This window comes from Emydura macquarii, unplaced genomic scaffold (assembly GCF_026122565.2).
Source record: "Emydura macquarii macquarii isolate MOO-44397 ecotype Brisbane River unplaced genomic scaffold, CSIRO-AGI_Emac_v2 contig_1045, whole genome shotgun sequence".
NCBI lineage: Eukaryota > Metazoa > Chordata > Testudines > Chelidae > Emydura > Emydura macquarii.
Genome location: NW_027131182.1, coordinates 10550961 through 10563796, shown reverse-complemented (window position 1 = coordinate 10563796; position 12836 = coordinate 10550961). Strand labels below are relative to the sequence as shown.

General features: G+C 40.9%; 1 protein-coding gene across 1 annotated transcript; it reads right to left on the bottom strand.

The window, feature by feature from the left end:
• Positions 1 to 542: 542 nt before the first annotated feature.
• Positions 543 to 11902, bottom strand: SEC11C (SEC11 homolog C, signal peptidase complex subunit). The gene is made up of 6 exons (XM_067545467.1): positions 11452 to 11902; positions 8271 to 8380; positions 6183 to 6332; positions 2378 to 2497; positions 1285 to 1342; positions 543 to 792 (listed from the first exon to the last, which is right to left on the bottom strand). Exons 1-6 carry the CDS (start codon positions 11491 to 11493, stop codon positions 739 to 741), a joined length of 534 nt encoding a protein of 177 aa, XP_067401568.1. The 5' UTR covers positions 11494 to 11902; the 3' UTR covers positions 543 to 738.
• Between the last annotated feature and the right edge of the window lie 934 nt (positions 11903 to 12836).

Genomic DNA, 12836 nt, shown 5'->3' with positions numbered 1-12836 from the left:
GTACCTACAGTGCTTTTCATTTAGCAATTGACAAATATTAATAAATCCTCACAAGTCCGTTCTGAGGCTTGAAAGTTTTAGCACCATTTCACAGATAGGAACACTGAAACAGTGAGATTAATGGCCTGATTTTCAGAGAGGCGGATGCTCAGTACCTCTGAAAAATCAGGCCATAAATGTTTTGTCCAAGGCCACAATGAGAGCCTGTTTTAGAGCCAGGAATAGCACTCATAAGCTCCTAGTTCTCAGTCCTTTACTGAGACAACTATATTTTTCATCCCACAAACTGGGAATGTTAAGAATTGCTAACAGAGAGGTCACAAAGTAAAATCTTTTCCCCCTTCAATATTGCTCATGGCACTATATTAAATCACTAGGCTAGACATCTAACCGTTGTTCAAATCAAGTTCTGTAAATAAAACCCATCATTTGGGTAAATTTGGACCAAGGAATTTTCACCTTCCCCCTGAGGTCCTTAAACAGCCAGTTTTACAGTAAGTTAGCCAGTTTCCTCAGTTTGTAAATAACTGCGTAAGCACATATAAAATAAGTATATTTAATTTATATAATTAACAGCCAACAACAAGTTTACTCGTTAACCTTACAATTTATTTGGACAAGACAAAAAAAAGTTTTCACATCTTTGTGTAACCTTATAAAGAAATTGGAAAATTTGAAATATATTAGTTTTTCCAATAGATTTAACTTCAATCTTGGGCCAGGCATTTTCCTTCTGTTTTAGGATTCACGTTTCAGTAATACATATGCTCCCATTACTGCCAGAAGAGCATACTGTAAAGAAAAACACACAAAGAATGATTACAGTTCTGCCTTCTAAAAAATTTTAGATGTTATATCTCTGTTCAATGTTAACTCTTGGATTGGCTTACAACTGTAAGAATTAGACAAATTAGATATATTTGAGACGCTACTGGCACATGAAAATGAGCTTCAGTTGATAAATAGTTTATTCTTATTTTTATTTCTTTAATTATCAAAATGATAAATTCAAATCTTAGATCAGAACACAAAATATACATGCTTAATTACACATAAAAGTGATCCTACAAGCTGGTTGATTAAATGTTACTTAGACTGAAAACCAAAACGTATATAAGAAAATATGCCATATGGCTAATTTTCCCTGTGATAGTGTATTTGTATCTGTGGATTTGGTTATCAGTTAACAAGATATTTTATTTAGGTGTAGAAATTGCTCCTTTATCGTTTAAATATAAAATTACAAGCCTTAACAAGCTAATGTTCAAAATAATGTTGACTTACCTTGAATTTTGGGTAGTCATTCATTATTATGGTAACCATCCCAACATAAGGCAAAAAGCTAATTGACAAAAATTAAAGCAGACAAATGTAAAAGAATTTTAGAGATAGAGAGATATCTAAATATTGTCCAAAATATACATTAGAGCTAGACATTTAATTGAAAATGTATGTTCCATACAGCAAGAGCTTTAAATTATCATTGCTCCAAAAAGCGTGTATTTTAATACAACCTAGGAAAGGATAACTTGGACCTCCCTCGCCCTTCATCAGATAAAGACTTCATCAACCTGCATATTACTTAACATTTGGTAAGGTAGTTTTAAAAAAAGAAAATAAGATTGGACGTGTAAACGTGGTCACCCTCTTGTATAGCTGCAAAAGCAACAGTCTATATTGGTGAGTGATGTAACTTAAATTCTGTTAGTTTACTTTTATATTAAGGCTTAAAAACAGTTGATTTTGAATGCAGAGATAATGATGGAAAACCTTTCCTGATACCAAAGGTTTTTCTCAAAAGAGGCACTTTTTATAATGTCAGGAAAAACCTCTGTGGCAATGGCAAGCCAGTTTCTGGCCATTCTGAATAAGGCAAATCAATTCAGGAGGGTGGGTAACACTTGACATAAGAACTCTGCTTCCACCAAGAGTTATCTTGATGGCCCAATACACAGCCAGGACTCTTGGGCTGGCAAACACTTAGGGACTGATACAAAATCCTCTGAGTCAATGGAAGATCTTCCATTGAACCTTTAGGTCAGGTTCTTACATAGTTTTAAGCAGAGTTCCAAATAAGAATAGTGAATTGACCATAGACTTTAACTCTCCCCACCGCTGCATATTTTTGACTGAATGTTTTAGGTTTGTTTTTTAATAAAAGTTCTCAGGCAGTTAGTATTCTGACAAAGAGTTAATGTGATTCATCTGAAACATAATTGATTCTTACGATGGGTTTGTGTCTTTTCGATCAGAGGATTTGATATAGTATTAATCCCTGTGCTCCTACCAATATTGATCTTGATATAGAACTCAAAATACCTTCTAGCATGTACTTCCTATATTACTGATGCAGGAAAAACAGAAAAGTACTCCTTACCCTCTTGCTCTTCCAACAACATCTTTTTTTTCTAGCCAGTTCTGACCTTCTTTGTACAAGCCTCTATCATCAACTTCATTATTATCACCCTTAGTCAGAAATTTGATGTTCCCATTTTCTCTGGAAGGTAACAGGGTGACTAATTAATTTCCACTTCATTTACAGTCTCATTAATTAATATTTGCAAAGCGCATTGAAGATGAAAAGTAAAGTACTATAAGATTAGATACCAATCTGTACTCTCAGTCCTGCTTGTTCTACTTCTTTAATAAATATCATCAAGGCATTTATGGCTTTCACTGACAGTTTTAGTATATATAATAAAGCTTTTACATCAACTATTCATTATTAGGGAGATGTTTTCCACCAGATACAAGTTTGTAACTTCTATTAGCATCAACAACTGTTATATCCATGTAGGTATGGAGAACAGAGTCCTACATATTTACAGTAAAGTAAGCATACAGATCTAAAATACTGAAAGTGGCCCTACCAAGAAAAATACACTACTGATTTTGAAAAGGTCAGGGGAGGGGAAGGATAGAGAATTGAACAACATCCAGTGAAGAATTTGATACGTCATTTATCACGGAACTAAGAGGCTTAACCTTACTCTCAATGAAGTTAACCGAAGTTTAATCATGTGTTCCACTGAAGGGAAGGTCAGCTCCTGTATCCTGCCTCTTGGTAGCAGAATGGGCTTGAAAATTTAATGCACTTGATAATCTAATGTGCTAGGTAATAACTTCCATATATTTGTTCAACTCACAATCATGATTAACACTGATATTATATATGATTTTAAAGATAAGAATATAAGATGGCTCTTCTTGATGCAAAGAAATATTGATGTACTTGCTACATAAAAACCAAAACACTTAATAAAACAGCAAGACTGCATTGGAAACACAGAGCCACATAAAGTTAACTGCTAAGTGCTGCAATTCTTTCCATCCAGGCTGAATCACAGTTATGTTAGCTCTGTGTTATTTTGCAATGATGAAAGACTGGTATATTGCAATTATGTTTTGTTTAAAAAAAAAAGTATATGAAGCACTATGGACATGCTAGGTGCTTTCACAGGGCTGCATGGAGATACTACTTAGATGCAAGATCTTTAAGGAACACTCAGGGGCTACAAAAGTTATATTGATGATTCAGTAGGTGGCACTCTTCCCTCCCAGATAGCACTGAATCAATGCCAAGCATATTATGGAGAACCATGGTGCTACAGGTGCCAACTTTCAGACAAGACACAAAACTGAAGTCCTGACCACTTGTGGGCATCCAAAAGCCCTTGATTCTTTTTGTAAGAACAGGATTCTTAAACCCAGTGACTTGGCCAAACTTTATCGTGGATCATTATGTTTATTATATATATTATATATAAATGCTACCTGTAGTTTCAAATGGAAAAGATATTTTTTTGCTTTGTCCTGACTGTTGCCTATTTGCCGTCTCCTGTTAAATAGTTGCCATATTTCACCCTAGAGATGGCTGCATTTCAACAGCGGATGAAGTAATACCATGGGTAGCTGAAGTGTATATAAAGCACTTTGAATCAGGATTAAAACAAACGTAAAATTATTAACTTTACAATGATATAATTGCTCAACCTGCTTTTACAGGGATCACTTGATGATTACCTGTTCTGTTCCCTCTGAAGAACCTGGCATTGGCCACTATCTGAAGACAGGATACTGGGCTAGATGGACCATTGGTCTGACCCAGTATGGCTATTCTTATGTAGTGATATTAAGATTGAAAATAAAAGAAAATATACTGCTTTATCTGGGGAACTCTGTGGTCTTCCAGAAAACTGTCTATCATGGAATCACAGAAATGTAGTGCTGGAAGGGACCATGAGAGGTCATCTAGTCCAGCCCCCTGCAATGAGGCAAGATCAAGTAAACCAAGAACATCCCTAACAGGTGTTCTTCCAACCCATTCTTAAAAATGTCCAATGATGGGCATTTCAGGACCTCCAGTTAACCTATACCAGAGCTTAACTATACTTAGATTTAGAAAGCTTTTTCTAATATCTAACCTACATTTCCCTTATTGCAAACTAAGCCAACTCCTTCTTATCCTACCTACAGTGGACATGGAGAACAATTAATCACCATCCTCTTTATAACTACGTTTTACATATTTGAAGACTTATCAGGACGCCTTCAGCTTTCTCTTCTCTAGACCAAATGAGCCCAATTCTTTCATTCTTTTCTCTTACCTGTCCCAGCACCAAACCATGAGCTGAAAACCATCCAGCTGCATTGGGAAACACAGATCAGATCTTAGCATAAAGGGGGCAAACCTCAACCTCTGCCTGTGCATTGCTTCTTCCCAGCCTGTTCTGGCCCAGCATGCCAGCCATTAAAACCTCTTCCAGAGAAGATGTGCTGCCAACCCTGCAGGATAGTCCTACCAAACTGACTGTTGCCTCTGTTGTGCAGCCACAAATCCTCCCATGTCTGAGACATGGAGAAAGCCTTTCAATTTCTGTGTCAGAACCACAAGGCATGTTGGCACTTGAGCACTGCTGTGTATTGAAGACCTCCTCCATTTTGAAGCAGTGGATTATGCAGTCAGTTTACAGCTCCTTAGACCTAGGGAAAAGTTACCCTTATCGGTACAGAGGGCATGCACATCAGCTTCCCTGCAGCAGCTAGGCACTCTGCATAACTTTCACACCTCCACAGAAACCTTGCTGTCTTAGTCTGTTTAGGGATGTGTGGAATCAGCACCTCCATTGCCCCATCCCTTTTCCAGCTAGCATCACTCACGCTTGAAAAGGGGGCAGGATAGAGGTGAAGGTGCTGTGACTTGTTTTCCTTACAGAATACCTTCTCCTCTTCTTCCCACTACCAGGGTGCCCTCTCGAGGGTCACGCTGAATTTTAAGCAGTTTTTCTAAATTAAAGAAGGTACTTGGATATATGAATATGCACTGAAAAAGGCTAAAGAATGGACCTTTCAACTGGAATCATAAGTTAAATATACATGACTTGTGTGAAGAACCATCATCATCTTTAGTTCACCTTGTATTAATTCACAGAGGGATGACTGAATCAACACCTGCAGCTTCAGTGGAAGATTTCTGCTGTTATGGAGTAATGATATAAAACACCTACATTCTTTTGGAAGACGTTGTCCATCATATATAAGGATATAGGTGTTTGCTTTTTACGTATCATTCTTCTGTTATTCCCATTAAATGTGTCATAGAACATTTAAAAGTAAAACAGATCTGTCGGTAGCTCTTATTTTTAATAATGAATCATTTTTGGGACTGGCAAGTAATAAAACTGTCTTTGTTCAATTTGGATCAAATCCGTTTTCTGGCAAACTCCATTTATTGGTGGGGGTGGATTTGACAGAATTGTAAATGATTTCTGTATACTGCTGACCTCACTCTATCATTTTTAAATATTAAGACTTCTGAAGGTTCATGCTGTAAAAGTCATTCTTCTAGGAACAAAGGCCCCAATTCTGCAACAAACACTATGTAGGTGGACCTATAGCCCCAGACAGAGACCCACGACGTCAAGGATCAGGGCCTCTATTACTAGAATACTCTGAGTGTGTATGCTGAACTCAGTAGAGCTTCACTCAGATACAGGGGTCTGCCTGCCAAGGAGCCTATTGCACGATTAGGGCCAAAAATGTTTCTTTAAATACTGAAAATAAGGTTTCTCTTACACTGCACCATATGTTGCCATTTTCAGGAGACAGTATTAAATTAGAAGATAACTGAAAATACAACAAAGCAAAAGCATATTTAGAAAAAATAAAACCTGTGAAATTACTTTTCATGGACTTTGAGAACTCTGTGAACTATTGGAATATCTCTGCCTTCAACTTTAAAAACGACTATTTCACCAGCTCGGATAGGGTCTTCTTGGAAATTTGTTAAGAACAACAGATCTCCCCTGTGAAATGCTGGTTCCATACTGCCACTACAAACAAACAGAGAAAGATTACACTGGAGATATAATGATGTATGCAAGATGTACTAAAAAGAAAAAGTAAACAATATTTGATACCTATTGACAAATTTGTAATTTTAATTGATGCATGAGTTTTGCTCTTTCATTAATAACACTACTTTTAAAAACTATAAAAAGCTATTTAAATGTGACCTGCATCTGAATGATCCAAGTGACTGATCCTGTGAAAAATGAATCCCAAATCTCAAACAAGTTAACAGACTGATTTAATTAAATAGTTTATATGGAAAAATGTTAGTACTGCTATCTGCTATAATGAAGAACAAAGGTGTTCCATACTGGATCAGACTTTTGCTCCATCAAATCTGGTTAATGTGCCACCAACAAAGCAGTGGCCAATTCTTTATATTTCAATGGTAGGTCAAAATATACTTTATGATGCAATGCTGCACATAGGAAGGGATAATTCCTGCAGGTAGTCTCATGCTTCAGAAGCAGGATATGATTTGTAATTATGCAATTTAAGATTAATAATCAGAAAAATGTACAATCCTTTTTCATAGCCAGACACAGATTTTGACTCAGTGGCAGCAATCTACAGGAGATAAAGGCTCCAGATCTCATTACCAATCTCTTGAACAAGGTAAACATATACATTTGCCAATGTACCTCTAAAATTTACTACAAAAAATGTGAAGCTCACTGGCTTGATGTAGAAACATTTTGTTTTAAAATTTGAGATCAGCTTGTTTTGACTGAAGTTTCTACAAAAGCAGGGTTACCTCCTGAATGTTTGGGTGGGCACCCCAGAAGCAATGAAGGATTCCAACATATATTTACATGATTCATAAATTAATATGCTGCATTATGGTTTGATTGCTCCACTGCTCATGGGATCAAGATCACTATGTCAGTTCGTCAAAGGCTAAGAAGATACATATATACACACAATAAAGTTGTACAGGATCTGATCATGGAGAAAACAGATTTCTCCAGTAAACATAGCACCCTTTGACAAATAGCTTAATCTAAAATGGATCTAAAAACACATATGCAAAAAGTGTTATTTAAAGATTTCCTAAAACCTAACATCGAAGTTTGGCTGTACCTAAAGTCTAAATATACGTTCCCTAATAAAAATTCTACTATTACATACTATCCTTATTGATGCAATTTCTTAGAGCCCAATCCTCCTGTACTTAACTTTACACATTTGACCAACCTCAATAGGTTTGCAGGAAGGGGCCCTTGTACAATAAAGTATTACATTAAATGTAGTCATTACTGAGAGGTGGAAGCAGTGCAGACACTTATAAATAGTTGCCCGGAAGAGGAGTTTTGCTACAATTACTGCCAAATCTAATATCAATATAATGTGATCATAAAATATCTGAGTGAGAAAGATGTTATTTCGATGGTGAAAAGTTTAGAGAGGCAGTTGACAACTCTGAATATTTCTAGCTAAGATATATTAACTTTAAAGATCTTTTCAACAGGCAAAATATGCCATAATTTAATTAGCTTTGTAAGGCAATTCACCGCTGGAACTAATATTTTCCCACCTGGTCCCTATGTTAGGGCCCTGCTCCATGACTAGGATTCCCAGGCACTATGGGAAAACAAATAATAAAAAGTTAGGCACCTTTTCCACATTCAGGCATGTAACTAAAACATCTGGACTTTCAAAGGTGCTGAGCACCCAGAGCCCTCAATGACTGCAGGCACCTGACAGCTCTGAAAATCAGGCTGTATTTTATTTATATACCCAAATATGAATTCAAGAGCCTAACTTTAGGCACCCCAGTTTGAAAATGTTGGTTTGTGTGCTTATTTAACCATGTGATAATATTTTACTATTGGATAACAAATAAATTGAGGTGTATTTGCACCAGAAAGAGATACGTCCTACCCTTATAACAAAACAAGTAGTGATTTAAACAGACATACCTGAGTACCACAACAATAGGGCTTTCACTTCCTGTGATGACAATCAGACCTTTCCATATCATAAGTGCAGAAGACACAATCATGGCAAAATTTAACACCTGGTAATACAGCTGCAAAGACAAACAAATCAACCCCCCCAAAAAAATAAAATTGTCAAGTTAACAAGTACAGACGAGAAAAATAAAAGCAGAAATGCCTGTTACAAACCGGTTTTCATTAACCTCATTGTTTTAATGTGGGTTTCCTTCACCAAAGTCACACCCAGATACTCTGAACATTTAGCCAACTCTTAGGGTAAACTATTTTATTCTGTAAAACAAACTATGTGATATATGAAACATGGATATTTTAGTGTACACAAACATAAATATATATGGTCATTTCCAGTATTTGAAATACCTCTGAAACCAAGAAACAAAATTGGTATGCTTTTCATTTTAAAAAAACTGCTGTGCATTAATAGTCATGAAAGTGGTACAATGGTCTTGACACAGGCACACTAATGTAGAGTAGGGTGAAATCTTGGCTCCATTAAAGTAAATGGGAATTTCACCATTGACTTCCATGGAGACAAGATTCCACCCCAGGATGACATCCTCACCCCTACTCTGTCCCTTTATGCCACATGAAGAGGCCAGAGCAACATAAAGGAGCCCTAAAAACTCCATAATTAACTGGGGGAGGGTTCCTCTGGCACAGGCAAGGTGGAATACAGGAGCAACGCTGCCTCATGAGGACTCCTTGCAAACCCTGAGGTAGGGGGCATGAGGTGGGCAAATATGAGGGCATGTCAGGGAAGGGTCTGCAGCACAGTGGAAATTCAAGCAGCAAAGTGGTCCATAGAGCAGCCTGGGGAGGCTCCTGTAACTCAGACAAGCCCTCAGTGACAGTAAAGGATCAGGAGGGCACAATACTGGCTTAAAACCACCTTAACACCTAACTTGGACTCCGCTGCAAATGGTGTGCGGCACTTTAGAGGAGCAACACATACTCAGACCTTGTGATTAAAGCACCAGTTCTGCACTGTGATCTGCATGGGTGGACTTCTGAAGCCACACAGAGCCCCAGTAAGGTCAACGAGGCTCCATGCAAGTACAGCTGCTCACCTATGCAGCTCACATTGCAGGATCAGGCCTAAGTTTCCCCATATGTTTGCCAGTGCACTTCAGTTGTGGCTTACAACAGCTGTTTACTACTCCATTCCTGGAACCTGTTTTCCCCCAACACTTCCAGCTGACAAACCATGAGGTGGTTTTGTAATATGGAGAAACAGAAAAGAGAAAGTGCTAATTCTCTTCTTGACTGTACTTATAACACTCCTATTATAGTTTGTGAGAGCTCCTTCCACACACAGAAGAAACTAGGCCCCTTATTGTGAACCTATCAGCATTCAAAACCACTGTAGTTAAAGTAAGCAGTACTTTTGTTTGGCAAGAATATTTGGGACTATCATTCTCTGTTGTCCTCATATGTGAAACTCACATTTGCAAAATATTGCAGATATTTAGGTTTAATTTTTGCCAAAAAATGTTTGGTTTAGTAGTCTTGGCAGCCAGGATACTTTTTTTTGGCGGCACCTCCCAATAGTAATTTTTGCTTGGGGATTCTCTTAATTAGAAATCAGCAGTAACCAGGAGCACCTCTCCATATCTTTTCACTTACCTACAAGAGACAGAGTGGTCTAAGACTAGGCACAGGGCTCAGAGTCAAGAAGCCCCAAATTGTAAGCCCAACTCTACCAATATTTGCTGTGTTCTTCAGTGAGACTTACTTATACAAGTAAAGTTATATAGGGGTTTATGCAAGTTCAGCCCTAAAATTTGCACTCAAGTTTTTGTTTTTTTTAATTTTGGGATTATTTTTATATCTAACTTCAATTATCTGAGCATGAAAACACATACATTAACACACGTCATCCCCTCCTTCCGCCTCCATCCCTCCCTTTGCCTAGAGTGATTACACAGCTAATTTACAAAATTAAGAAATCTATGTTACAGGGTAAGAGTTCTAAATTTACATTACCTCATTGGACAAATCCAAGTAAAAATTGTTGTTGTTTGGGGCATTACTACTAGAACAAAAATGAATTTCTGAGAGGAAGCTACAAAAAGAAAGCCTGAACTTTGAGATACATACTAGAAAAAACTTTCTGTTCTTGTGTATTAGCTGTCTCTCCACAATACATATGTGCATGATTTCTGTATTTGTAGCAAGGATACAGTATATGGATTTTTACAAAGCAAAACAAGCAGGCAGGCAACATCAAAAGATAGGGCACACTACCAATCTAACACATAACAAACACAAAGTATTATAGATTGGCTTGTTGAGAAGCAGAGCATCTAGTTAAGCTACATGTAATAAGATGACTCTCTGAAAACCAAGGATGTCCTAATTTTCGGGGCCTGTTCCAGTGTCTGAGGCAGTTTTACAAGCAAACAGTGCTTTGGCCTGGTTTTCAGAACCCTCTTCCACAGCATCTGGATACCTAGACCCTTGTACCAGTAATATTGACAACAAGTTGGCTATGAGCATGTGTGACATGAGGACCATCCCCTATCAATAACTGGACTGCCACATTTGCCACCTTACCCTTCCTATCCACAGTGAGCCCACTAACTTTGTCTCAAACTTGCTCACTTGCAGGGAAGGAGGTAGAGGGAAGTGATTTCGTAAAAAATGGAGGCATAGACACTCTTTTCTTTCCACCAGTTGCCAAAAAAAAAAAAAAAATGGTGATGCAACCCTCGTAGCCTTCAAAGAAGGTTATTTCTTAGGACAGATGTTCCAGCCTTTATATTGTTAGGGTGAAAATCTGAGAATCCTATGCGTATAATGACCACGTTTGAGATACCCACAACAAAAACTTGGCCTGGCACTGAGTGGTAGGTGCCCTCGCTACACAACACAAAACACAAGCACGAACCGCACACTCACAACGCTGGATGCAGCACAACACAAAAGACTGAGTCGCCCAACATGCAGACAACACTACACACATGCAACACACACAAGAGACGCCAAGCGCACAGCAGGGCAGGTGCCCTGGCATGGCTAGCGAGACGTGCGGCCCAACACACATACGCACACTCGCGGGCCATGAACCAAGCAGCCTGCTGCAACTCGAGCAGCTCACCAAACCCCGCGTCTGCAGACACACGCCGCACGCCGCCCCCTGTACCTGGCGCTTGTTCATTCGCCGCAAGTCCCCGAATACGTCCATGGCCGGATCCTTCCGCGGTGTCGATCACAACGGGAAAGAGGGAATGGGGGGGAAAGGACTAAGCCCCCCCCCAGACGGCCCTGCCTAGTAGCAGCGGGGGGGCTGGGCTAAGCCCCTCGTGCTGCCGCCTGCACCCTAAGGATCGGCGGGGCAAGGCTAAGCCGCTCAGTTTCCTCCCCAGCCTCCGGGGGCGGGGGCAGGGCTGAGTCCCCAGGAGCAGAGGGCGGGGGGCACAGAGCTAAGCCCCCTAGAAACAGAGGCAGCAGGACGGCGGCAGCAGGAGCCAAGCGCCCGCTGCCTAGGCCCAGCCGACGGTGCCAGCCCCCCTCCGGCCAGCCAGGAGAGACCCCGCCCCCTAACGGGCGATCAGCCAACCGCCCACACCGCCAAAAACAAAAACCCAACGCCGGGAGACGAAGAGATTTGGGGGCCTAGCGCCATGACGCTGGGCGGGGTTTGCGTGAAACGTCACGATGTTGGGCGTGGTTTGCGTCAACGTCATGACGCTGGGCGGAGTTGGGGGGAAGCCCGCGGGACAATTTAAAAACAAACAAACAAAAAAAAGTGGCCCAAAGAAAAAAACGCGCGGCCCCCGACAGCTCTAGGCAGCCGCCGGCCCGCTCTGCAGATCTCCCTCGCCACCTGAGGGCGCGCTAGCGCTGACTGGACAGGTAGGACAGAATCATAGGTAGCTCGCGTAGACCCCTGGGAATTGTAGTCCAGCTGGTTGCCCTCCTCCAGTATCACGCAGGGAAGGGTAGAGGGACTACGACTCCCAGAATGCCACGGTGGCGAGGCCCTCAGTCTGGTGTCTATAGAGCTGCCTAAGTGCTAGTTGTCAGACGTGCGCAAAACGGGAATTGAAATCTTTAGGGACCCTGCCCCGACTATGGGCATCAGGGTGACAGCTACAGGGTCTCTCTCAAACCTTGCCTCTTGAATCAGGCAGCATGCTGGGCAGCTACGTGGCTGAGCAGCTGCCCCGTGTCGTGTTTGCCGCTCATTGGCGGGGCGAGAGGCGCCAACGGCAGCCGGCCACGCGTCCGCCGAGTCAGGGGTGTGGCGAGAGCGAGGAGGCGGAGAGGAGGTCAGGGTTGGGGGCGGGGCCGAAGCCGAACCGAACCGCTGGCTGAGAGCTCGGAGGTTGTGTGTGGAGCTGCGCGGCGGCGGCGGGGTTGATGGAGGCTAAGAAGGCGCGTGTCAGTGATGACCCGCTGGCAGCCCCAGCCTCGGGGGGGGTGAGCCGGACAGGCCAGCGCTGGGGTAGCCAGGTCCTCACATGCACGTGTGCACATACAATTAGTGTAGGACAAAACTGGGAGTTAGTGGGTTAGAGGTAGTTG